The 27,830-nt window shown below is 39.0% G+C and overlaps 3 protein-coding genes across 4 annotated transcripts in view; 1 reads left to right on the forward strand and 2 right to left on the reverse strand.

The window, feature by feature from the left end:
- LOC121955757 (clathrin coat assembly protein AP180-like) overlaps positions 1–9,751 on the reverse strand; it is a 30,828-nt gene extending 21,077 nt beyond the window's left edge. The window contains exons 1-3 of one of the 2 annotated variants that reach the window (XM_042503831.1): positions 9,176–9,751; positions 8,799–9,058; positions 450–592 (exon numbers count right to left, since the gene is read on the reverse strand). In XM_042503831.1, the coding sequence (XP_042359765.1) occupies positions 450–592; positions 8,799–8,928 (273 nt within the window). In that variant the 5' untranslated portion in view covers positions 8,929–9,058; positions 9,176–9,751. The remainder of the gene's footprint in view (positions 1–449; positions 593–8,798; positions 9,059–9,175) is intronic. The other variant, XM_042503833.1, reaches the window with a different exon arrangement.
- Positions 9,752–10,637: 886 nt separating this feature from the next.
- Positions 10,638–21,056, forward strand: pgm3 (phosphoglucomutase 3). Its single transcript, XM_042503834.1, has 13 exons — positions 10,638–10,698; positions 13,617–13,825; positions 14,099–14,283; positions 14,885–14,952; positions 15,068–15,201; positions 15,309–15,504; positions 15,914–16,071; positions 16,154–16,237; positions 16,321–16,419; positions 17,051–17,170; positions 18,317–18,439; positions 19,037–19,210; positions 19,294–21,056. The coding sequence occupies exons 2-13, from the start codon at positions 13,619–13,621 to the stop codon at positions 19,381–19,383; spliced, it is 1,638 nt and encodes a 545-aa protein (XP_042359768.1). The 5' UTR covers positions 10,638–10,698; positions 13,617–13,618; the 3' UTR covers positions 19,384–21,056.
- Positions 21,057–21,370: 314 nt separating this feature from the next.
- ngs (notochord granular surface) lies at positions 21,371–26,778 on the reverse strand. The gene is given in 13 exon segments (XM_042502868.1): positions 21,371–21,464; positions 21,568–21,885; positions 22,363–22,487; positions 22,597–22,707; positions 22,797–22,907; positions 23,299–23,433; positions 24,596–24,691; positions 24,794–24,913; positions 25,065–25,214; positions 25,466–25,631; positions 26,568–26,623; positions 26,625–26,666; positions 26,668–26,778. Coding segments are annotated over 13 exon segments (1,626 nt in total). The 5' UTR covers positions 26,770–26,778.
- Between the last annotated feature and the right edge of the window lie 1,052 nt (positions 26,779–27,830).

Below are 27,830 nucleotides of genomic sequence, written 5' to 3' on the forward strand. Positions count from 1 at the left end.
GCTGAGTAATGGCCAGAAAAGTGTTTTGCAAAACAAATGATGTCCCAGTGAAGTACATCATTGTATCCTATTCTATCTATCTTCTATCCAATTCTATCATAATTGGTGTATGAAGTTTTGAGTTATAGCCAAAAACATGTTTTGCTATGTCACATTGACCTTTGACCACCAAACTCAAATACGCCCATCCCAAATTCTCCTGTCAGGTCCAAGTGGATGTTTATGCCAAATCTGAAGAAGTTCACAAGGTCACAGTTACCTTCGGCTTTGACCTTTGACCACCAAAATTCACAAGAATGGGACGGAAAGACTTAAAGACATTAGGATGGACAGATAACCCGAATACATAATGCATTCGGCCAGGGCTATTACCAGTTTGGAGGCATTAAAACAAAGTAGTAACCACTTTAATCCTTGTATTTAATATCGAATAAATATGAACCACCAACCTCGTTGCCATGGACACACATGTGATGACAGGTGACAAGGGCCTTGAAGACGACCACCCAGCTGGCGTTGGTGGCTCGCTCAAACAGCGTGTCAGCCATCTGAGGGATATTCACATTGGTGGTGTTGGTGGCTGACACCAGGTCTGCAACACAGAATAAAAGAAACAGTATCATCATTAACATGTGAAATTTTGAGGCTCTGATGACGTGAAGGAGTCTTCTAGAAGGAGAAATTTCATATGTAAGAGGAGAGGCACGGCTAGTTTAGTCTTAGACAAATGCAGACATAATTTGAACAGCTCTGATTAAACTTTGATTAAGCTGGCAGGCTAAGTGTTCGCTGCAGAGCTGCTCCAGACACCCATGAGAATATTAAGCCAGGAGGAAGACCTGATGTACATATGAAATGATGTTGGCACACGAGTCCACACACACACACACACACACACACACACACAAGGGCACACACCCATGCTGACAATGCAGTAAGACAGAAAAATGCTGTGTCAGCTCTCCTCCTAAAACTCTCAGACAGACAAAGAGGTGTCCAATAGAGTCCAGACCAGAGGCGCAGAGCAGGAGGGGGTTCTCGGGTCCAAACTATTCTTGGATGATGTGATGTGGAAGTTTCTTATTAAGAGAGAGAGAAAGGGGTGGACAGATGGCCAAAGAAAAAGTCTTGCAAATATATAGAGAGAGTGACATAAAAACATAAATGGATACAGGGGCTCATATTGTATTGTTATGGGCACAGGAGTGGTAGAATTAGAACAGAACAACAATATCTTCTACTTTCCTGAAATATATAACATCTCATCATCTTTCATTCATTCATTGGCTTATCGACTTAAGGGTCGCGGGGGGATTTTTGGTGAGTGGAAAAACCCTGGTGAAATGACAAACTTCACTATCTAGATTTACTCCATCCAGTCTGATAACATTTGGAAAGTCTAAAAGAGCCACAAGATTACATTTTTTAGACCGCAATTCAAGCTAGCGAAGACCTAAACTAGAAGCCGGTCAGTATGCTGACGGAAGTTACCCACTCAAATAGTTCAGTTCAGAGCTTTAATTGTACAAACACACAATAAACAGACACATAAAACATCATAGCAGCACACAACCAAAGCTGATTAAAAGCAATCCCGATCAGCAGTGAAAGTTAAAGTATCAATGAAGTTCATTTGATACTGTCAATAAAAAGAGTGAGCTCAGTCAACCATTAAAAAAGTAATTAATATATATAAATGTTGATAAAAGCAGAGATCAGTCATTTCCAATCATTAAAAGTCTTAAAGTGCCACAAAAACAGTGTCCTTAAGAACTGTGCATGTTAATTGCATTGATTGCACACTCAGTCACACTCAGCCACCACAAGTCTTTAGTGTGAAAGCCTCATGGGCCCTTAAAAAGAGCTTTTTTGCTTCATGCGCCAGTGAGCAGCTCTCATAGGAATGAATGGGCCCTGTCTAAGAGTTTCTTTAGAGAAAACCCACGCTGACACAGGGAGAACATGGAAACTCTGCACAGAAGGGGCCCCTCAACCCAGGGTCCGAACCGTTCCTCATCTAGAGTTCAAACCTGGGACCCTCTTGCTGCAAGGCGACAGTGCGAGCCACGACACCACTGTGCCGCCACATCTCATAATCTGAAAATGTATCTTTCTGTTCATCCTCCTGACATTGACAGCCGAGCAACAAGGGCAGCACTGAGTGTATCCATCGAGAGTGCCAAAGACGACTGCAGCAAATATTGGCAGGCACGTCTGGTAATAGAAGGAGAGGAAGGCCGTTATATTGAACAGGCCTTGGCTTTGCCTTGAGCGAGTAGATAGCAAAGCGAGGACTGAAAATAATACAGCAAGCAGGTGAGTTAGAGACAGACTGCGAGGAAGAGAAAGACCCTCGAGGGAGCAGCGGGGAGTCTGTTGAGAAGCACTAATGTGAATGTGTAAGAAATGAAGAGACATGAGAGTCAGAGCAGTGAGACTGGTCAAGGTCATATCGGGCTGGACGGAGGGGCTGGGGGTTACGGGTGGGGGGCGGGTTGTAAACAGATTATTACTAATCACTGGTGCGGGTCTTTCTGCGGTGGCGCCCATCCCCCGAACAGTACACACACCTGTCATGACACCACCTGTTTCACACCATCCAACACATCTCTATTATCAGCTTTTCGTCACCACTGCTGTTGAGTTGTTATAATGATTCATGTTTATTTTAATATCTTCCCAACGCAAAATAGGTTTAAGGCACCCATATTTTTTATTATATCTGCTTTTTTTCTGTTCATTTAGCCTCACTTCTCTGCGAAATGGCTGATGATTACACTCCCCTGCAGCATTTTCAACAAACACACACAGAGACACACACAGACATGGCCCACAATGGCTGAAATGTGATTATATAACATTATCATGTCACTGGCACAGCTACAACTTAATATTAATACAAGCACGATGAACACAGCGCTCTCCTCAGCCAGACTTTCAGCTCATAATTCACACGATAATAACTGCAAAAAAATATGCTATTATATCTGTTTACTGGTGTTTAATGGGCCATATCTTGGGATATAATCCATGCTTTCTGTTGTGGTATCATTACCTGAAACAAACACACATCGACATACGAGTGTGTGTGTGTCTAATGAGGATTGGCTGAGCTAAATAAAGCCTGTAGACGGTAATCCACGGCCCACAGGAGAGCTCTAAGAATGAACTGAGGCCTCATGCTGTGCGAGTGTTTCTGTCTGTGTACAAGTGTCTTTTTCTAGTCCGTACCTGCTGTAATTGTTTTTTATAGTTTACTCAGCAAACCCCTCTTGTAGTAGCTGGAGTATTCAAGATCAAATTAGAAAGAATTCACAAGTTAACTGTGTGTTGATGTGTAGGTTCATTCAGAAAGTTTTACTCCTCTCAGATAGTTAAGGTGACATCCTGACAGCCGCTGGATTGATTTACATCTGAGCTGTGTCAAAAACGAACGAGTCCTTCATTCACTACTCCCTGTATAAAAGACACTCAGTAGCGAGCAATAAATTGAGCTTTTTTAAAACCTCCACAGGTGTAGAGTTGTACAACTGCCAACCTTTGTGCCTACAAAATGCGAGGAATTGTATTTTTATTGGACTGTTAGCACTACGCTAACACTTAAAAGATTTCACTCTCAGAATTCAGACACTCAAGTAAAAGACCACAAAGTAAATACTGTGCATTATATAGTGTATAGGGTGTGATTTCGGACATTACCACAGCTACCACAGTTAGTTCACTTTGCACAAACAGTAGAAAGAGGAGAGAAACAGCGAGCCCGACTTTGTCTCAAGGTAACAGTGACAAGACTTCAGGAAGCTCCCTGTTCAGAAATACTCTGACACAGAACGCCCTGTAAAGCAGCAGCTGTTTTTACACATCGGTTTTTGTTTGGATTAAATAAAAGAGATGCAAATGTGGTAATCAGTGAGCTTTAGACAAGGTTCACATAGATCCTTACAAGGTCTTTAAATGCACTGAATTCAATCTTTGTAAAAAATAAAAAAATTTAAAGCCTTAATTGGTATTAAAGTCTTAAAAATGCTATGATGTGAAAAGTAGGATTTTATTAACTGTTTTTTTCTGACATTGCAGATTACAGATTTTTTAAAATAATTTACCAAATGCCTCTCACATCAGATCAGTGGAACCAACATTCATATTTTGTTGATGGCAGAGTTGCTCAGAGCAAAGAATCCGCCGTCCACTCGCCAGCTCCCACTTTACCCTTAACAACAGCAAATTCAACAAAAATTGGCAATTCAACCAATATTTCTGACAGGTTGAAGGCAATGCAAAAGAAGCTCTGTGTATCTTATACAAAATAATAAATAATTCAAACTCAGTACAATGCAAATCAAGACAATGAAATCCTAAAAGCAGAGTGAGAAAAGTCAACAATAAAAGTCATATTTTATATAATAGGTAAACTTTTGTTTGAAATTTTCCCAAATCCTTTTTTCTTCAATTTCAGTTATTGGAAAATTGGACTTAAATTTCATTCAGAATGGCATTTAAAACAGTTTTAAAAAGCCTTAAAACATAACTTGCCTTAAGATGTAGAAATCATGTTTAAAGGAACCTTGATGGTTTTTATTACCTTCAGACAGAGCTAACAGCTAACTGTTTCCCCCGTGTTTCCAGTCTCAGTGCCAGGCTAAGCCAACTGGCTTCTGGCTGTCAAAGAAAAGTGATATCAATCTCAATCTTCTCATTTCTCAGCAAGAAAGCAAACAACAGTAATTCCAAAGAAGTTGAACTATTCCTTTATGGACTACACTCCTGCAATTAGTTTTATTTGAACAAGACAAACAGAGATGATAGCTGTGGCTCCAGCTAAAGTGACTCACAGATGCACATTACACTACACACTGGACATAATCTAACTACTCGTTTCTTCTGTACGTGATTATCAGCTCCCTGCTCAGGTCCACACTGATTTCAATCCTCAAACAGCTATTTCTACTCCCACTATACTTTCAACATGACCTCAGATGAATTTAAACCTATTGCCTCTGGTGCTGAGTGAACTGCGCTCTTTTTAGTTGACCTTGCATGGACCACATTTTCTAGAAATTTGTAACACATGCCCTCCAGTACAGAGCGGTTTTCACTGCATCTACCGTGTTTTTATACAGCACATGACTAAATGACCTGAAATACTGAATTTGAGTGTGTTATACAGCTAATAGAGAGAGACAGCATGCCTTTTAGACCTGTGTTTCTGCACTGAAATCAAAAGCAGAAATCAAAGCAAAAAGAAATGTTTCCTCTCCATACAGAGGAAAGAGCTGCACATGTTACAGCTGCAGCTTTTATTTTGTAGTTGAATCATAGGTGAAAAGGCAGTTGTGACACACCTGTACTCACACCAACAACTTCAGGCGGTTTAACGTTTACATTGCGCCATGTTGAATCATGTTGAATTACAAATACATTAAGTGGGGCGCCCAGTAGCTCACCTAGTAGTGCGAGCACCCCATGTACAAAGGCTATGTCCCTGTCGCAGCAGCCGTGGGTTCAATTCCACCCTCGGCCCTTTGCTGCATGTCATCCCCTCACACACCCCCTTTCATACTGAAGCTGTCCTGTCTAATAATGACCAAAAAATGCCCCAAAAAAATCTACACAGAGACGGAGGACGCAGAGGACATGTATCCCTTAGTATCTGAAACATGCATTTGTCCCCCCAGGTAAACACATTAAAGCAGCAGAGGACTTTTATTTTCACAAAATTACAGATTTTTTTTTTTTGTGGCCAAATTGTATCGAAACATGGATGCAAAGTATTGATTATTCATTAAATAAATGATTACTAATGAAAAATACAAATTAACATTTTGTGGCCTACTAGAATATTTAAATTTAAAGTTCCTGCAATATAAATGACTGAAGAACAGACAAAAAAACCATCTTATTAGATAAATAAATCAAGTTTTTCTTATGGCAAAAATGCATCTGAAAAGGGAAATAAATTGTGATATACTGCAATTCTCAGAATATCACAACAGGTGTAAAATCGCATTAGTATTATATTGTGACTTAATTATCATGATAATATTGTGTCGTGGGGCCTCTGAGGATTTCCATCTTTAATGAAGTGATGCAGAAAATGCAAAAATGAATGCATGAAAATACACCAGAATCCAAGAAATTAACTGTTTGATGCTCAAAATGATCTATAGGACCCCCAAACCGTCTTTCATAGCTATGTGTCCACGCCAAAGCTGAAACGAAACCTGCGCCCCTGACTATGATTGTCTTTGCACTCCACAGATGACAGGCCTGTCATTTGTTCTCTTCCTTCTCACAGTCGCCCTCTGTCATTACAGTGCCATCCCCTGACACTCGTAATCTGTTGCCACGGCAACTGCAATGCACCACCACCACTAACAACACACCCACACCCACCCCAAGGGTCAACGGCTGTGTCGCTGTGATAAAGGCACACGACCTGTTGGCTTTCATATATCAACAAATACAGTAAATCAAACATGCTAAAAGATAGCTAATGGTTCAGTCGGCCTCTGCTTGTACTTTTTGCAGTAACTTCCTATTTTTGGCCATGAAGACATAAAATATTCATCAACATTGAGTTTTTTGAGGTTAGGAATTTCCTCCAGCCAAGACACACATGCAAGAGAAGCACAGTGGCCTACATACAAGAAGCTTGAATTGCCCTAGAAATGGATACAGCTCAACCTCACAGACTAAAAACCTCATTGAAGACAGCATCAACATGTGTGTGTGTGTGTGTGTGTACCCTAATTTCTGGATTATCTTATAAATAAAGCGCTGCAAGAATATTTCCATGTGTCTGGAGTGTCTGAGGTAACAGAAGCAGCCTCCTGTAGCTAGACAAACAGGTAATGACTTGTAACAGTGACAGTTTGCTCACGTCTGCACAGTCGAAAGTTAAAGACACAGAATACAAACAGCAGAGAGTGAGGAAGCACTGGTCTCTGGTGCATTGCTAGCATTAGCATGGTCACCTTTGGCTGTGTAAATAATGCAAGACAGTCATTGGCTGATTATTCAATTATTCAAAAGGGGAGCGGATCACAAGATATAAGGTCCTAGCCCAAGACACAGGACCAGACCTGCCCAGCGACCACACACAGACACACACAGACACTAAAAGACACTAATGTCAATCTGACCGCCCGTCATCTGTGTGCAGCGTCACACCATGACTCACTATTTGTGGTAGATGACAGTGATTAATCTCGATTTGTCATAAGGTGGACCCTGCTGTCATCTGGAGATGTGTCAATAAAGCTGTGAGGTCTGATAATGTTATTCAGAGCTGTGACTTTATGGCCCTATACCCATGGATGTGTTACTGAACAAGCCTACTGGGCACAGGCCCAGGGGCCAAAAGTGTCAGGGGTCCCCTGGCTTTCACTTTCAAAATGTCACTGGTATTAAAATGTACTGACCAGAGGGAGGCTTTAAATGACCACAAAGGGACACAAAAGGACCACAAAGGGGCACAAAAGGACCTCAAAGAGACACAAAATAACAACAGAAAGGGGCAAAACAACCACAGAAAGACACAAAATGAGCTTAAACAGACCCAAATGCCCTCAGAGATGCACAAAATCACTACAAAGAGACTCAAAATGACATCAGAAGAGACAAAATGACCCCAAAGACACTCAAAATGACCTTAGAAAGACACAATATGACTACAAGGAGACAAACTAACTACAGAAACGGTTAAAACAACCACAGAGAACCACAATATGAGCTTAAACGGACCCAGAATTACCTGAAAGACAAACAAAATAACTACAAAGAAAGACACAAAATGAACTCAAAAGTATACAAAATTACCTCAAAAGAGACCAAACTGCCCCAATGAGACTCAAAATGACCTAATTTTGTTTTTTTTACAAGCTGAAAGTTTTTTTCAGTGTCAACTCTCTGTCACTGTTTTGGCGTAGAGAGAAGAAATTTGAGGAAGGGGGAAGGAAAGCATGATTTATAGTAAAAAGAGAACATTGTCTTCTTTTGTATGCAGCTTACAGTTACCTAGTTTTTGATTCTCGACCTTACTGTTAGCTAGTTTTCATTTTTATATTTTGAACCTTACTGTGAGCTAGTTCTTATATATTGTACCTTACTGTTGTCTAGTTTATGTTTAATTTTATATATATATCATATTTTATATGTGCTATACATTGCTTTTCTACTTCAGACCTTGAACGTTGCCTGCTTTGTATCTGTACTTCCTTGAACTTTGTCTTGCAACAGCTGCAGAGTAATTTCCCTCAGGATGAATAGACTTCTGTCTTATCTTGACTCACAGTCCTTCGAGTGACTTTGCAAAAAAAAATCTTAAAATAAAATAATTTTAATGCATGGGTCTTACTTTTGGTGGACCTTTTAAGAGTGCTATTACTTTCTTTTATTAATGCAAAATTTTATTTTCAATGCCAAAGCTTACTGTCGTTTTTCCAACTCTGTAAGGGAAGTGGCTTTGCAGGAGAGGAGAAATTAAATGTTCTAAGGATGACTTGTCACTCTGCCTTAAAATATGACCTTTTCTCCCTCCCTCACTCTCCCTTTCTCCTTCTCTCTCTCTCTGGGTTTCCATCATCTTTACTGGAGGCTGACACCAAGGGTCACCAGAGGGGTCATCACCATGGCTGCATCAATTCATTAGGGCACCACACCCATTAAAGCTAAGGGAATTAAGAAATGGCTGGTCATAATTACATGCCTGTGAAAGCACGTGTGGTTTGGGGTGGATGTGCGTGCAGCCTCTAAAGGCCCAGTGAGGCCAGCGTGTAGGAAAGAGGAAGAAGACTTACACTCCAGGTGCTTTTTCTTGGGCGCCATCACTTCATGAGTGGTGGCTTTGCAGACAGCCCGGGCCATATCTGATCCCGTTAGCTGGTATTGCGCAGCGGCGATGCGATCCGTGAGCGTTTGCCCCGACATTTTCTCTCCGTTGAATCGACCACCTCAGGAATGTATTTCACCACGGTGACAGAAAATGTAGGAATAGCACCCGGCTGCTTCCCGGATCCCTTCGCTTTCCTCTTCCCCCGACTGGTAGGCCTGTGACCTTCTGTGTGGGCGGAAAGAAAGCACATAAAATGAGCTCATAAGCGCCACATAAACGTTACATTCGCATCAAATCGTGCGGTCACGTTGATGATATGCGCGGTGACATGAGTAGACTTACGCAAGGTTGTGAATTCCCCCTCGGCTCGTCCCGTTATAGGCTCCGACCGTTCAGTTCAGCACCTTGGACAGCTAATGCCACTCGGTTATGTAACACTCAACTGGCAATGAAAGCTATTTTCTCACCCCGCAGCAATTTCACGCAAAAATAGACCCGTGGGGCAAAAAATGCGGTGCAAGCGACGCTCCTCTGCGTGTCCAAAGACGGAATAAAAATCTTAAATCAACACTCCATAGGTCGGTCAAATATCCCGTTTGGAGGGGGCATCGGGTTTGGCTGTGTCTCCTCTCGCATTAAAAAAAAAAGAAGCGTTCAAGATAAAAGAATAACCCGCAGTTTCCTCCAGATTGCGGTGTTTCTGTGCGTTTCTCCTCAGAGATGTGACTCCTCTCCTCAGATCGACAGAAAAATGCGCACCGCTCCCCGGTGGTGTCGCCAGCACTGCGCAGCGCAAGATGCTCGTGAAGAAGGGAATTTCCTTTTTCTCTCCTTCTCCCTCCTCCCCTCCGTCCTGTCGTTTGTTTATTTATTTGGCCTATCTATACGTCCATCTAGACTCTCCTCCCCCAGCGGGTGCTCGGAACAGGGTTGGATGACACACGTCGCATCTCTTAAAGGGGAGTCACTATATGAGAAACTCGCCTAAAGGGTTAATGCACGAGCTTGTGTGCTGCTGCATGCTTTGCATCACACAGGTTTGCACGTATTGCATGCACGGTGACAGACCATGCAGGTGAAACGTGTTCCAGCAGACCCTTTAATATGCCATGTATACATCTGTATTTATGATCAGCTGTTATAATTTTACACGCAATGCTGTTACAAGAACAAACAAACAGTAAAATATGTGGAAGAGAACTGATGGATACATTGTACTGAGAAAGGATAAGGTTCTTTAATAAGAGCAAGGATCAAATATTTGTGAGGATTTGGAGCTTTGTACAGTATCTCAAGGGTAGTGGATTGCAATGAACTGACAGATTAACAGTAAACCCTCTATCGCTGTGTGTGTGTATATATATATATATACTTTCACTGTAGATGCTGGAGACTTTTTTTTCTATTTGTAAAGAATTTCGTGTCTGAGATGTTTCATTGACACTGAACGTTTATTCTATGTTGAAAATTCTTGAATAAGGGTTTAAAAATGTGTTTAGGCTCAAGTTTTGTGTTATATGGACCTAAAATAGCAGATTAATGCTTTTTTTCCAAGATAAATTTTTGCCTAAACTCAGTGTGACGGCCGAAAATCCACTTTTTTTTGTTTTAACTTTTTTATAATGTGTATGGAGCAATTAAAAGGAAAAAAATCTAAATATGCATGTAGTAATTTAGCGTGTTTGTGGTGTTCAGGGCGTCCCTGCATCAGCACAAATTAGAGCACTGAGAAAAGGCACGCTGTGCGTCCTTGCGTCACGTGACGTACACGGAACTTCAGCCACGTCGTCAGAAGAGGAGGAACCGGAGAAACAGGAAGTTTCATTGACAACACTTCACTGCTGAAGATCAAGAAAAATAAAACGGTATGTGGACAAAAAAACAGCTTAATGCGCTTATATTTATAACTTCAGTTTGTCTCTTGCGTATAGCACTGGAAACAGCTGCTTTTATTTTGTGTTCACGTATTTTTAGCCAGTTGTTGTGAGTCTGAGTGAGCTGCTCTGTCATTCAATTGATATGATTCAGTTTATTGAGTTTATCTGTTTAATAACTGCTGCTGTGATTTGCTGCAAACTTTGCCCTCTTCTTGTCCTTTGACATGTTATATGGTCTAGGCGTTGTTTCAGTAGGCTTTTTAAAGACATGTACATTATGTTTTAATTCATCTGAATGGGTAAAAATAAGTTTTTCTCAGTGTATTTTCTATATAAAATATTTAAATTTGCTCAGCTTCAACCAGATACAGCTTCAAAATGCTTCTTTATGCAGCAACAATAGTGGCACAAAGCAATCATAAATAGAGCTGAAACTATATTATTTTTTAATGTCGATTCATCGATTAATTGTTAGTTTTGTTTGTTGTGCTGGAATCAAAGAAATTTTACTTCAAATAATTACTCAACTGATTAATCAATTATCAATTTTAGTGCAGTTAGTTAAAAACTAATCAACTTATTGTTGAAGCCCTAATGATAAACCAATAATATGATGGTAACACTAACAGATCATAGTGCTACATAAGAAGTACTTTACTTCTGATACTTTAAGGACATTTCCATGATAGTACCTCTTTATAAATTAATTAAACATTTGATTGACTTAATTAAAAATTTGTATTGCTGTATTGAATTGTTGTGCTACAGTATACTGCAAATATATTAAAGTGTTAAAAGTAAAAGTATTCGTAATGTTTAAATAATGTAATAAATATACTATATTAAAAAAGAATGAAGCAAATCCTCATACAACTTTTTTTTAAATAAATAATAATAATTTTCTAAATAATTGACTAACTTTTTTTCACAAGGCTCATGAGCAAATATGTAGTATTATAGTTAATTATCAAATAACAGTAATAGAGTAAAAAGTACAATATTTTCCTCTGAAGTGTAGTGAAGCAGGGTATAACGTGCAAATACTCAAATTATACAAAGTACCTCAAACGTGTAGGCTACTTGAGTATCCTACAGTACTTGAGTAAATGTAGCTACTTCGTTACAGTCGACCACATCTGTGATGAGAATCAATCAAGTCACAAGTAAATCATATGAAATTCTGATGATCTTTTCGCAGGTTCCACATTTATATCAGTTAACACACAGTGGCCACGAAAACTTTTAATTTTAATTTAAAAGAAAACTGTTGCAGCCTGTTTACGTTAGCAAGCTAACGTGACCAGCTGATATGCGAGCTAAAAAACACTTTAGCTCACCTTTCTTCGTGGAGTTTGTAGTGACAGGTGAAGTCGGATGATGTGGTCGTCGTGCCGCTGATTTCTGAGCTTCAGGCAGCTATTTTCTTCGTACTATCGTCCCCCAAAACACCGAAATTGTATCATTTTTGGATTAGCCGCCTCCTCGTTAGCCGTCTCGTGCATTGGCCTCTGCTGCTCTGACGTCGTCGTGGGTTGCCAGGTTCGAGCGCATTGCGCATGAAAAAACGTAACTTCATCTAGAAAAAAAATTCAAAAATATGATTGAAACAAGTCTAGAGCCTTTAAGAAATCTGTCTAAAAATGTAAGTTAAACCTTAAGCCATAAATACAAAGTTAAGGTCAAGTTGAGTCTTGTTTTATCAATGTTAGTTTCTAGGATTTTAAAACATTGGGGGCTTATACTGGATTTCTGTAGGAGGATTATTTATTTATTTATTTATTTAAACTAAAAGCTCTTTTTTGATGTTTTTTTAATGTCTTTCTGCATCTTATTGACCTATAAAACTTTTTGCCTTTTCAGAATAATTATGAATCATGATGTAGAATTGGTGCAATATTTCATCTACAGGAATTTCATTGTGCAATATATATATATATATATATATATATATATATATATATATATATATATATATATATATATATATATATATATATATATATATATATATATATATATACATATATATATATGTTATGTGTGTGTGTGTGTGTGTGTGTGTGTGTGTGTGTGTATGTATGTATGTATGTATATGTGTATATATGTATGTATGTATGTATATTTATAAAATTAATTGATTTTTATTGTCATTGCAACTCATCTTTACAAACTATTGTAGCATAAGGCCCGTAGTTCTATATTTTTACACACTCAGCACATTATACATAATTAGAATTTTAAATATTTTACATCGTGTGTTAACATCGTATCTATTATTACTGTATTCTTTTATATTTTTACATACTTTAAACTTGTACTTATTTAAACATCTATGATCAATAAAATATTTTTTATTCTGATTCTTTGATGTTACTGTACTTGAGTTTTTCCATATTATGCTGCTTTAATACTCATTGCCATAATCAAATAATAAATAATGTATTATTAAAGAATGAACTACTCAGAAAAATGAGCTCCACCCTTACCAGCAACATTTAAATGATAAGCAGTGCGCTCAAACTGTGCTGCTTGAACAACACAGAGGACCCAAACTTGCATTTTTGATAAATGATCTATTATTTTTTAGAGCTTTAATGCATGAACACAGTGACTTATTATTATATTTGGGGCTTTTAAAAAATATATTGTTATTAGGCCCATTCTTATTCTTGAAATGTATATATAGCCTATATATTTAGATCTGGGGCTATTAATAAAACATCAAGTACTGAAGTCTGGCCTAACAACATCACCGAATGTTGGTCAAGCAAGTCTCAAGTCCTCAAATTTGTGATTCATGTCTAACTCGAGTCAAGTTCTGTGACTCGATTCCCCCACCTCAGGGTGTGACTTTCACCACTGACTTTTTTGTTTTTGTTGTTTTTTGTCTTTGTAATGTGTTTCAGCGATGGCCCAGTTTCAGGAAGTATCAAAGCAGTCCGCTCTGCACCCGAAGCCTGCAGGGTTGGTTTTGCAGTACGGTACCGCTGGTTTCAGGACCAACGCCAAACACCTGGACCACATCATGTTCAGGATGGGACTGCTGGCCACTCTCCGCTCCAAGAAGACCAGAGCCACCATCGGAGTCATGGTCACCGCATCGCACAACCCTGAGGTGAGAAAGGCATTCAGAAATATTATAATGTGTCTTTGCCATAGATCTATGATTTAATTAGAATTTTGTGTAAATATTTTAGGTAATTTATTTTTTTCCAGTCATAGCCTTTCTTATTTGACCCCAGAATGTTGTTTTCTTTTCATATTTTCAGTAGAAAATGGACTAATAGGTTACATCTGAGCAAATTTTATGTGATTATAAAAAGTAAAGTTTAAACATCCTCGACTCCTCCTCAAACTTCCTCTCTCCTGTCTTTCTTTACTTGTGTAGGAGGACAACGGGGTGAAGCTGGTCGACCCCATGGGTGAAATGGTGACGCCGACATGGGAGGGCTATGCCACCCAGCTGGCCAACGCTGAGCAGGAAGATTTGCTCGCTGCTCTGAAGGACATTATAGAGAAGGAGGCCATAAACATGAGCCAGGAGGCTAACGTGTTCGTGGGCAAAGACACCAGGTATATGATCTTAACCTCAACCTGAACCGTAAGTTTTTATGTTTTTGTGTCGAAGTGACTAATGGGAACAACAGTTGAATGAAGTGTGTTTCACGATGATAAGATTGTTGTTTTTTTAAATGGGGTCTGGTAGGTTTGGAGACAAAGATTTTGTAGCTGTTTCTGATGTAACAAAAAGGTTTTGACTTTTTCACAAAAAAGGTTTGTCTCTATAGGCATCCCTTCCATAATGTTGTCAGACACTTAAAAAATAATCTGAGCTTGTCAGTGGAAAAATATACACTTAGTGCACTTAAATTGCCGGTCCACAATTGCCCATTAATTGTCTGTTTTGCAGCTGCTTGCTGCAGCACTCTCACTAAATACTGGACCAATTTAAAAACAAAAAATGTCTCCATTAGTCAGTTAGACACAACAACTTGGGAAAATACATTCTAGGTACCTTAAAGCAATTTTTGTTTGTTGTCTTCTAGATAACAGTAGATGAAAAAAATAACACGCACTTTTATCATGTCTACGTTGATATAATTAATGTTTACTGCGACAGAAAACTACTCACTCTACTCTTAAAGACTAAAAAACTCGTGTCCTCTCACTATAGAAGCAGCAGTGCCAGCCTTTCACAGGCAGTACTGGACGGAGTATCTGCACTCGATGGTCACAGCAAAGGTGGAGTTAGTTAAACGTGTATATTCCATATAAACTAAGTCGTTTACTTACTTTTTAAACATTTTCTCCTCTTTTTCTCCTTGTTGCGGTCCTATCTGCTCTCTGACTCCATCAGATTATGGTTTGGTGACGACCCCACAGCTGCACTACATGGTTTGCTGTCAGAACACACAGGGTAAATACGGAGAAGCCACAGTGGAAGGATACTATAAGAAGCTCTGCCAAGCTTTCATTCAGCTCACGAAGAACGTAAGAAAACAGGGCGTGCATTATTGATTTGTGACTTAATTACATTTGGGTGTGTTTGTGTGGATGTATTTTTGCTTCCCTTCCCTTTGTCTTTTTCTTCCTCATAGGCGTCTAATTGCACAGATGACCAGAAGCACCTCTCTGTGGATGGTGCTAATGGTATTGGGGCTCTAAAGGTGCGTGAGATGGAGAGTCACCTGAAGAAGGAGCTGCACATATCGCTGTTCAACGACGGCAGTGAAGGAAAGCTCAACCACCAGTGTGGAGCTGACTTTGTCAAAGTGCAGCAAAAGCCTCCAACAGGTGAAGCGCTGCTTTCTAGACCTGTCAGGAGAAGAAACACAAGATGTGATGCAGATCAAAATGATTTGTCTCAAAACGAAAACACTCATCTTCTTACTAAGTATCATAAGTAAAGCGACAACAAATTAGCAGATATAACATAATGTTTCTGGGGTTGATTTCATATGAAAACTCAGGTGTAAAGTTTGACCACAAGATGGAGACTGTTAATCAGAAAATTGGCTAAATAATCACTGTAATATTTGGTTTTACACTAATTTGTGCTACTTTCTTTGTCCCAATAAATGTAATTTTTGTCAAATAAATGAACATATAAAACCAAAAGAAAACTTGATTATTAGAAACACAGGTGCAGTTTTAAATTTACCACTTCCATCTCACGCCTCTCTCCTCTTCTTTCTATGTGAAGGCATTAAGATGAACCCGGGGGAGCGCTGCTGTTCCTTTGACGGTGACGCTGACCGAATAGTTTACTACTACGCTGACTCTGAAGGACAGTTTCACCTGCTGGATGGAGATAAAATCGCCACTCTCATCAGCACTTTTCTGAAAGAGCTGCTCACACAGGTATACTCTTATATATAAACCACACAAAATAGATGCACATGTGCGCAAACCTTTAGTAAATAGTTTGTTTTTGTTTACACAGGCTGGTTTAGACTTGAAGATAGCAGTAGTACAAACTGCTTATGCAAACGGAAGCTCAACAAACTATTTGGAAAACACTATGAAGGTGAGAAAACGCAAGTGTTTTTCCTTTATTAATGTTTTTTTTATATATATATGAATAACTTCACAACTTTTCATATGATTTAGGTGATAGTGAGGTGTACTAAAACTGGAGTGAAGCACCTTCATCATGCAGCCCAGGAGTTTGACATTGGTGTTTACTTTGAGGCCAACGGTCACGGCACTGTGAGTATATCAGTCACACATAAAGAGATCACATAAAGCACCAGTTATCACCAGTATATTACAATAATAAAAACCATTCTTCCCTGTGTCAGTGTTGCATATCTGGCGTCATTAATGAATTACTGATACAGGTGCTAAAATCATTTGAGTAGGAGGTATTCAGATCCTTTTCTAAAGTAAAAGAACAGCCACAATGTAAAAGTACTTAGGAATAATAATCACAAAAATGTATTTAAAGTAAAAGTACTTCATGCAGAAAAACCTCATGATCATTAAAAAAATAAATCAAAATCATTAAAAGGAAAAGCAGCAAATCTGAGGTTGGACCTGTGAAATATGAAATTCGTTATCTAGATAATTGATTTTCTGCAAACCCCATATTTTTTTTAGCTGTACATAAATATACTATCAGTTAGTATAATCTACATCAAAACATCATATGTCACATATTGTTTTGTGAGTAAAACCCTAAATTGGTAAAGTAACTGCTATCTTAAGCTGTCAAATAAATGTAGGGGAGTTAAAAGTACAGCATTTCTCAGTGAAATACAAGTATCTTAAAGTTGTAAGCAGGTACAGTATTTGAGTAAATGTACTTACCTTCCACCACTTGTGTCATGATGTGTTTCAGGTGTTGTTCAGTAAATCAGCTGAAGAGAAGATCCAGCAGCTGGCAGAGGACTCCGGCACCGACGACGAGAGGAAGAGAGCAGCGCTCCTGCTGCAGAACACCATCAACGTCATCAACCAGGTAAACGGGCACCCTAACACACACTGAACCAACAAAGCAAAACAGCATTATTAAAGAGGACCTACGATGCTCACTTTCAGGTTCATACATGTATTTTAAGGTTTCTACCAGAAAATGTTTACATGATTTAATGTTTAAAAAACACTTTATTTTCTTCATACTGTCTGTGCTGGATTACATGTGTTCAGCCTCTGTCTGAAGCACACACTTTAGTGCCTGTTTCTGTTTGACCCCCTTCCTTAAAAGCCCAGTCTGCTCTGATTGGTCGTCATTTTCTGGTCTTCAACATCTCGGCGTCTCAGCACCAAATAAAAGCTACTTAACAAAAACAGATGCAAATTTTATTCTCCCAGAATGGTGAAGGCATTACCTGGCCTACTCTGAAATTGATATTTAGTTTGAACATGTAAAAAAGGAAAGGGAAGAATGAACATGTAAACATACACAAACATACAGACATGTCCGAAAAGTAGTGGGGAAAAGTGCAAACTTATTAAATCCCACCCTTTCTCCATCAGTTATTGAAAATAATTGATAATTAATAATCAAATTTTCTTAAACTATATAAACTATAACTATATACAATCTTGATTAGCTGGTACTCGTTGCCTTTGTTGGTTTGGTTGGTTAGGTTAAGGTTAAGGTTAGGGTAAAAATGTCAGATTAAGGCATCAGAAGAAAAAAAAGGGAGAATAGGATGATTATGCCTTCACTGTACTAGGAAAAAGAAATTTGCCAACCAGACATGTATTTTAGCAGGAATATGTTCTGAAATCAGAGAAATAAACAACATCAGCAACCAACTTTACATGTTTCCCTGACGTTAGCATGTAGCTACATGTAGCATTGTATGTTGGCTACTGTAGACGCTTGAAGCAGCGTGCCTGGAGCAGATGACCATATAAAGAAATCTGTGACAAGCTAAAAGCAGCCTGTCTTTAAAATAGAAAAAAACATTATAACAGAGTTGTCAGAACGGCATGAAGCCCTGCTGTTTTACATAAGTTACATAAGTTTACCTCATTATTTGCACCTTTGGCTGGTTTTACATGAGTATACAACATTGTAACATTATATAAATGACATGAACTAAGGAAAAGCACAATGGTTGCCCTTTAACAGCATTTGTGTTTTTATCTTCCAAAGACTGTAGGTGATGCCATTTCTGACATGCTGCTGATTGAGGCCATATTGGCCATCAAGGGTTTGACTGTCCAGCAGTGGGACGCCATCTACAGTGACCTGCCGAACAGGCAGCTCAAAGTCAAGGTAGTCATTCATTTATGCAGCATAATGTATGATATTTCTGATAGTTAATCTTGTGGGGAAAGTGTTTTCTGTAGCCCCAAGTACGAAGCTACAACAGAAAAGGCCTTGAAAGTCCTTGAATTGTAGGGAAAATGTGTAATTGAGTTGATATATTATCTGTACAAAATACTGCACGTGATGAGTACATCTCAGTACTCTCCCCTTGTTCAACTGTTCATGTTGTGGAGAGCTGCTTCTGAAAGGTAGTGTTTATATAATAGCAGTTTAAACTTTAATTTCATGATGAGTTTTTGAGCAAAAAACTTTGACCTTAACATGACATTCATAATGAGTCCTTAAATTTCAACATCAGGGCCTTTATTATTAATAAAAGTTTGTAAATTTGATATACCTGTGACTGCAGTAACCCTAGACCTGGTAGGTGTCAATGTCTCGGTCAAGAACACTTTCAAAGACTTAAGGAGAGCAGAGTTGTTATTTTAGGCTTTCCCTTTTTTGCGGTTTAATCTGTACTCCAATAAGTGCCATTTTCTCCATATACATATGTGCTCAAGCAGTTATAGATAGCCGTATCTGCGCTTGATTTTTTGCCTGTAGGTGTCAGACCGCAGGGTCATAGACACGACAGATGCAGAGAGACGAGCAGTGAGCCCGGCAGGACTGCAGGAGACCATTGACAGTTTAGTGAAGAACTACAGACAGGCCCGTTCCTTTGTGAGACCCTCCGGCACCGAGGACGTGGTGAGAGTTTACGCTGAAGCAGAGACACAGGTGAGAACTTCTTTTTGATCCTCTTTTTTTGACATTTTTTCTGTCTTTTTGCTTTAAGTCTCTGACACATCTTTGTGTTTTAGGAGAGTGCTGATGCCCTGGCACATGAAGTCAGCCTTGCAGTTTATCGTCTTGCAGGGGGAGTCGGGGACGAACCCAAACCACTGCACTAGAAACGCATAATTTCAAACATTGATTAATCGATCAGTGCAATGAATCTCAATCGACAACACTCTCTAAAGTAATTTATCAAATTGCTTCCTTTCAGTGAGATGCCAAATTATTTTGTACTGTTAATTGCACTTGGTACTTCACTGTAGTTTTCTACTTCTTTGTATTTGTCACTGGGGAGACTGAAGGGATTTTATGATACTTTAAGTAATGTTTGTTATCTCAAATAGGCTGCCATGCGCCTATGCGTAAATTATGTCTTTCTATGTACTATAAATAAGCTACTTCAATAATAATGATACTAATAATAATAATAACATCTTAAATTTATATAGCGCCTTTCATGATACCCAAGAAGGATTTATACAGTTGATTAAAACGTAACACAAACAAACTGAACAGTGGCACAAAGATGAGTGACGGGCAGGGAGGCAGAGGAGGTGAACAGGACTTGTTTGAAACGCATTGCGGATATCTGTAACGCATTGCAGGTATTTGTTTATTGTATATATACCATAATTGAAACATCAATCAAAAGCAAGTTTTTAAAGGAATACTTCACCCCCAAAATTACTATTTGTATATCAATTATTCACCCTGTGTTACGTTGAATTTATAAAGAACAAACTATTTTTCTCACGTCTCCAACAAAGAATCGAAAAAGGGATAAAATTCTTGAAGTCACGGGGGCCTGCGTTAATCAGCAGTAAAACTATATTAAAAATTCTGTTTAGGTACTCTCACACAACTGCAGTATATATACTGCAGTATAATCCAAGTGTCATTTGTCCAGCCATATGCTCTGTAGCCCTTTCTGATGGAGAACTAAATTATCTACGCTCTCTGCAAAGCCAGACTCCATTGACAAAAACAGAGAATTTACCTCACTAAATGCGGGAGCTGCTGAAGTCTGGCCTTAGAGAAAGCATAGATAACTTTAAGTTTTGTTTTAAATAGCAAGGTTTTAGCGGAAATGTAAGTATTTGGGAAGTGCTGAGCATACGACTGGATAAGACTTGGATTGTACTGCATGAGTTGTTGTGAGAGGTTTTCAACAGATGGTTTAATATTGTTTTGCTGTTGTTGAACGTGGACACCTGTGACTTAAATTCATCAAGACTTTCATCAGTTTTTTGGATTCTTTGTTCACTGGAGACAGGAATGAAAAACAAAGCTTTCTTCACAAATTCAACATAACATTGGGCTAGCATCTGATATACAAGGTACAATGTAGAAGGTGAAATATACAAGGTACAAGCTACAATGTACAAGGTACAAGCTACAATGTACAGTGTACAAGGTAGATAGAATTTGCATTGGAGTCTTGTGTCCTGTCGGCTCTGAACAAGGTCCGTCAATCCAGTGCAATAGCTTGGTCCGGGATGTTAGGGGTTAACCATGTTACTGGCTGCTGCATCTGCTGCATGGTCATAGCAACCATACAAATGGTCATTTGGGGATCTGAAGTATTCCTTCAATGGTTTCAGTTAACTTTTGGTTATCATGTAGCTTCCGATTAATTTGAATCTTTTTGACTGGTTACTGTCGGTAATTTCTTTTCTTTTGGAAACAGTGAAATCACAAGTTTACATGATGGGAGTTGTAGCAGCTGTTTTTTCCCATAACTCTGTTGGAAAGCCTTTGCTGCTCAGGTTTAAATAAATAATGAAAAAGAGAAATGCTTTGAGAGTCTCTTTTGCTTCACATAAAAACCACAACTATGATTGCTTGCTGTTTATTTTTGTTACTTTAACAGACAAATTCCCGACACACAGGAGGATTTTAAAGGGCAGAAAGGCAGTGTAAGGCTGGCAGGGAGTTAGGAGCAAGCAGAGCAGAGTGACTGGACACACTCCATGGAGGATAAACAAAACCCTTGAAATTTGCATGAGTACAAGCTGTGTTTTCTCTCCAATTCAAAATGAAGGTTTTTTTTAAAGCATTGAAAAACCAAAACAACATGACATGGTACTCTGGCTGATGAACGGTCTATTCTTCATCTGTGTCGTCCGCTGCTCCAGAAATAGTGATGGTGCGCTCCTGTGTGTCGCTCTCATAAGTGTCCTCATCTGTCTTAACTGTTCTGGGAAAAAACGGGTGGAGAAATAAGAAATTTTACAATATCAGTAAGAGATTCTGATTATCAAATCATAAATGTTAGATGATGGACATTCGGTGTCCTCTACCTGATGAGGACGGTCTTCCTCTCAGACAGCTCGGTCGCCTGCTCCTCTAAGCTACCGTCGGTCTGGGTGTCTGAGGAGGACATCTCCACTCGTGCAGCACCCCCAGATTTCTCATCCTTGCCGCTGGTCGAGGCAGTGGGGCCTTTGTCTATCTTTGAAGTGGCTGCAGAGGCGGAGCTATCAGAGGCTGAGGCTGAGGCTGAGGCTGAGGCTGAGGCAGCATGCACACTAACGCTGGAAGTGAGATGCATGCCTCCAGTCAGGGACAGGTTTCTGACCATGGTGCTCAGACGGCTGTCCTCCCCCTCGATCAACTTCCTGAAATAAACAAAAAGGAGTGAAGTTAGATTGAATGCTACATACAAAATGAAAAATATCCTGCGTAAATCAGGTTTACATACTGCGGAAAGGGCATTTTTTTGTTAATCTGTATCACTTGTTCTTTTGATATTTAATTTGAAATCCCAAAAAAGTAATCTTTAAAAAGATTCACAGCACAAGTAGTCTTGTACACTGTGATGAGACAGAGAGGAACCGCAGGGTAGCCGCTTGCTCGTAGGAGAAACTTCCAGGTAACAACAAGTCAGACAAATGAAATATAAAAACCAAGTTCAGACGGTGGCCTGTTTTTTCATTCCTTTTTTTGATCTGACCATAAAATCCAAAAAATAAAAAACAAACATACATTTTTTGGTATCAAATCCATAAATGAATCAAGAATTGTTTTCATATTTTCTGATTTTGGATTTCAAATTGATTTGCAAAATAATGAATGAGAAACAGATTTTTGTTCACCTGTAGGTGGTGATCTCAATCTCCAGAGCCATCTTAACGTTCAGCAGGTCCTGGTATTCCCGCATCAGCAGGGCGATCTTCTCCTTGGTTAGCTTCAGATCCAACTCAATTGCCACTATACGCTCCTGGTGCAAAAGAATACAACAGAATGCTTAATTTAAAGGAGTTTAAGGCCAAAGGATGAATCGAAAAGGTCTTTATATCTGTTAAAAATATCTTGCATGCATCCTTCACCTGCAGCTCCTCCTCCTTCTTCTTGAATTTTTCTGCTCCATCACGAATCTGGGCCTGCAAATACTCGTTCCTCGTCTTCAGCACCTCCAGTTCACGCTCCTTGCTAAGTAGCTATGCACACGCATACAAACACGCAGCTGTTTTACGCTGAGATGTGGCAGTAGCTGTAACTTTAAACAATGACAGACAATTATGCTTACATCCTTCTTAAAGCCTGCGATTTCCTCTCTCACACTTCGAGTGCTTTGAACGTGTTTGGCGGAGGCGTCGGTCAGGTCCTGAAACTTTGTGCGATACCAAGTGTCCATTTCCTGGAGAGTGACAAACATTAAGAGTGTTTATAACCCTAATTCTAATGATCAGATATGTGTCAATAATGCTAAAGGTGTACTAGTATCTGTCACAGTTTCTTCATGTGGTGTCAAGGACACTTTACCCAAGGGGACAGTTTTAAATGTGTTTTTGGCGCTCTAAGCACCACAAGCTGAGTGTCATGTAGTTTCATTATATCAGAGAGAAGGCAGAAATCTTTACGGCTGATATCTCCAACACTCAGCACCTCACAACAAAACAATCTAGACATAAATAGCACAAAACAGGAAAAATATGTATTTTTGGTTTAGGGGTGAACTGTCCCTTTAAAACTGACGCACCTTAGCGGAGTCAAAGTGACAATGATGTGGTTTAACTGTTGTATCCTACCTGTAGGTTCTGGGCGGCAATGCTGTCATACTGAGACTGAATCTGCCTGAGAGCAGAGGACATGTCTGGGAGGCCGAAGCTCACATCCACCTTAGCGGTTGCTGAGTAGATCTGCTGCACCAGCTCCTCAATTTCCTTTGAGTGGATCAGAAACAACCAGAGTTAGAAACACAGTGATACATGCAGCAGTAAAATAGTCTGGTTTGCATCTCAAATTAGGTTTGAAATACAGGTCTTTGTATGTTTCTTTCATTCTTTCTTTCTCTCTCTGTGCACAACAAACAAGTGTATGTTCAATAAAAAACTACAGATCACCAAAAGCAATTTCCCTCTGGTTTGAAAGGGTTAAATGGCTTGTGAAAGACGCCTGAAGGCAGCACAAAAAAATCTGTTGATCCAGCTTTCAAAAGGTTAAGGTTTGGGATTCCTTGTGGTTTGCAGATTCCACCCATAAATTGGCACTTATGACCTGAAGGTGACGCTGTAGCAACCAACGCTATGTTTTCACAATTATTTCAAAAACTACTTGGCTCAGAGTCAAAAACATCATTTTAATTTTTTAAATAATTTACATTTTCTTTCTTCTTCTGCTCCAGAAATGTCAAATTTTGCAACTTTTTCAATTTTCTCAAAACCCTGTTTTTGAGAACTCATCAAAAAATGTTGGTCCAAACATCCTAAAACTTTGGCGGAATCGTCCACGGACATCACTGATCTATAGTTACCATAAAAAATTCAATGCATCAATCCATTTTAAACTGTTAATTTTTAGGACTTTAAGCTCAAATGATTAATGAACGTAAATGAAACAATGAAATAAAAATTGGCTCAAGCAATTGAAACCAAACTGGGAGTACATTTTCGGATGCTAGGGCCGAGCTGAGCTTCGCAGTCTTACGATATTCTGCCATAAGTTTATATCTTGTAAACAAGGATTTGTATGAAATTCAAAAATCTGCTTGGACCCTGTTCCCACATGTGGCAATATTATAACCAATACTTTATAAAGACATATAAACAGTATTTGATCTGGGTTAGTAATATGTAAACATTTATCCACTCTGCACCACACGTTAGTCACACAGCTTCCCCCTTCAGCCTACTATGAGCTCCTCACACCATGCTGATAATTGCCATGTTTACAGCCTTACTCACTCTATCCATCAACAAGGTCTCGATTTACCTGTCACTGCAATAATTAGCAGCCCATTAAACCATTAATGACAAAATGAAAAGAATGCCAGTCGCCGACTCATAAACACAGTATGCAGGAGATGGGCAGACGAGTGTATATTACCTCCTTGTGAACTCTCTGCAGGAAGGCCAGCTCAGCCTCCAGGTTTTCCAGCTGTTTCTCCAACGCGATTCGTGCTGAAGTTGCTCTATCCACATCCTGAGATAATGAGCCACATAAGGTGTAAATATTTTGGAGAAGTAAAAGAAATTCTGCAAATTGACCAACGTAAGTTTTAAAAAAATTCCCAGTGTTTCTTACCGGACGGAGATTTTCAATGTCAAGCTCTGTCTTTTTGCGAGCTCCCACAGCGTCATCGTATTTCGCCTTCAGCGTGTCCAACTGGCCCAACATGGCCTCCTTGGCAGCCAAAGACATATCCTGTATGGATCAGATATACAATGATCAAACAGTTGTTAAATGGAAAAAGAAATACAGCAGATAATGTGGTAGAAAGAGCATGGCTGGTTTCTATACACAACAAACCATGATTTAAAAATATGTTTCCGTCATGACAGATGACCTCCCTCACCCTCTGGATTTTCATTTTCTCTGCGTCCTTGTTGAGCTCTCTCAGCTGAGACTCGTACAGCTGCCTGAGGCCTGATGGTCTGACATGACGGCTCTTCAGGACCTCAATCTCAGCCTCCAGCAGCTTGTTTTGTGACTCCAGGTTTCGCACCTACAGGAAGAAATACAATAGACATAAACCTGTAAGATGACAGTATCTTGTTTTATACATGGATTGATTTTGTCATTATACTTTATGGGAAAAATTAAAGACAAAGTTATGGGCTAAAAACAAAAAGACAGTGGTAAAAGCCAAAAAGAAGTCAGACTGCAAAAGTTTAGATTCCAAGAAATTAAAATATTAATGATTTTTGTTGCATTAAAGGACTGAAGCGTGCAAATGTGAATGGCTGTTCTTCTTGCCTTTTCAATGTACGCAGCCAGACGGTCGTTGAGGGCCACCATCTCCTGCCTCTCAGAGCTGCGAGTCGACATGAAGGCCTGGTTCTCTGCTGCAGCTGCTTCCAGGTCCAGTTTTGGGCCAAGCCCAATGGACATACCAAAGCACAGCGCTCCCATACTCACACTGCTGAGGAGAGAAAAGGATTTCCAGGAGATTAACAATTGTTTTGATTTTATTCAAATGTATTTTTTATTCATTTGAAGGGAGTTCATTGAATTATGGGGGTACTAAATATTCACACTCAAATACCCACACTCTTAGAAATAAGGGTTCAAAAAGGGCTCTTCCTGAAGGACTGTGGTTCTACCCAGAACTATTTGTTTCTGAGGAACCCTTTTGAGAAAAAGGAGTTCTTAAAGGGTAATTTGTGACCAAGGGTTTCATAAAGAACCACAGATTTTTTTTTTTTAAAAGAATAAGTTCTTAAAGAATTGTTGAAAACATAGAATATAAAAGGTCCCAGTTGAACTCCCTGGGTGGGTCTAAATTTAATCCTTGGAACATGAAAAAATAAAAAAAAATATACATATATATATATATATACATATATATAAAGAATAGAATAAAGGGATCTGAAAGGGATCTGGGTTGAGCCCCCGGGGTTGGTTCAATGGACAGAGTGGACATCCTAAAAAGGGTTCTCCAATGGGAACAAGCCAAAGAACTCTTTCTGGTTCTAGAAACACCTTTATTTCTACGAGTGCATTCAGTAATAACAATAATAACAATAACAACAACAATAATAATAATTAAAATAGTAATTATACTAATAATGTATTAATAATAATGATAATTACAATAATAATAATAACTTTATTCAAAAACTGAATCAACAAAGTGCTTTGACAAGCAAAGCAAAAGCAGAAACTGAATACTCGGAAGGCAATATCACAACATAAAGCTCACTAATGTCCTCACACTACAATAACTGTGATATTTATCTCTCATTAAAGCTGCATTGGGGACAAATGAAACCTAAAGGATAGTACATTTCGTAATTTAAAGTGAAATATTTGATTTTTAAAAACACACACAAAAAAACCCATCATAATTGATTCTTACCTGGTCATGCGAGCCTTGTCGGAGAGGGCCCTGCGCCCCATCATCCCACCACTGCGGGGTGTAGCTGGCCGACCGGTGGCGGGTGTCCCTGCGGGTGGGTGGGAGAGGGACTCGACACCCGGAGTTGGAAGGCAGGAGGGCCGGTAAATGTGCCCTCGAAATGCCGGCGGTAAGAAGACATTCTCTCTGGACTGCGGCTCATGTTGACGCTCCTGTAACTAACTTCAACTTCAGCTGGAGGCTGGAAACTGGTCACTCACACCTTTCAGACTGTGGTGGGGTCTTTATACCCGCAGCCCCACCCTCACCCTGACCACTACAGAGGAATGTTGAACCTCCCCAACCCAACAGTGAGTGTCCCCACAAACATCTATCAAGGTGACGTCAATTAAATTATTATAGGTGGCTGAAAGAATCTGGATTTTATAATAAAGCTTAAATTATCTGTTGACTGACCGGTATGAGAATGTGTGAGCCCACATTAATGGGACACACCACTGTAACATTTATTCATAATAATTCTATTTTTAAATAAGAATTTGTTATTTATGACTTGCCTGGTTAAATGAAGATTAATTAATAAATAATATAGTGTTTTTGATTTCATCAGTTTGTCAGTTCACACATATACCCACCTTTTTTCTAATTTTATCTTTTTCTAATTGCAATAGGTACTTGAATAATTTGCTGAAGTAAAACTAACAATGCCACTCTGTAAAAATACACTGTTGGAGGGAAAAGTCTTGAATTCAGGATTTCACTCAAAATATTATATCAAAAATACTCACTGAGGGTTTAAATTATTACATATTTTATGATTGGAATATCATTATTTATAATTTAATATATGAGCAGCATTCAAATAATACACTTTAACTCCTTTATAATCTGTGGGATAGCATTATATAGCTATTTACATATTGCACAGTATTATATTTTATAAACTGATCACATGTTTTATTAATTCCTAATCTGTAAAGTAACAAGTGACTAAATATGTAAAGATAATTTTAGGGAAGTAAAAATCACATCACTTGAGATGTACTGAAGTAGAGAGGGCTGTTTGTTTTTTATGAGAGTGGATGGGGTTGTGCAAAATGGGAGTGGCACTTCAAGTATTTATGAATTTCAACCAGTCACTCAGGGAGGCTCAAGTAAAAATATCTGTAGCTCCAGGGAGGGTCATGACAGAAAAAAACAAAAACAAAGTCACAGCCTAGTCACATTCCCTGTACAAGTACCCCAAAAAATTGCACTAAGGTA

Source organism: Plectropomus leopardus, chromosome 16 (assembly GCF_008729295.1).
Source record: "Plectropomus leopardus isolate mb chromosome 16, YSFRI_Pleo_2.0, whole genome shotgun sequence".
NCBI classification, from domain to species: Eukaryota; Metazoa; Chordata; class Actinopteri; order Perciformes; family Serranidae; genus Plectropomus; species Plectropomus leopardus.

What these genes read in the sequence shown, in the direction of transcription:
- pgm3 (XM_042503834.1), top strand. Translation starts at nt 13,619, where the DNA reads ATGGCCCAGTTTCAGGAAGTATCAAAGCAGTCCGCTCTGCACCCGAAG. An exon ending in CCGCATCGCACAACCCTGAG is followed by an intron (nt 13,826 to 14,098) that starts GTGAGAAAGGCA and finishes TTACTTGTGTAG; the next exon opens with GAGGACAACGGGGTGAAGCT. An exon ending in TTCGTGGGCAAAGACACCAG is followed by an intron (nt 14,284 to 14,884) that starts GTATATGATCTT and finishes CTCTCACTATAG; the next exon opens with AAGCAGCAGTGCCAGCCTTT.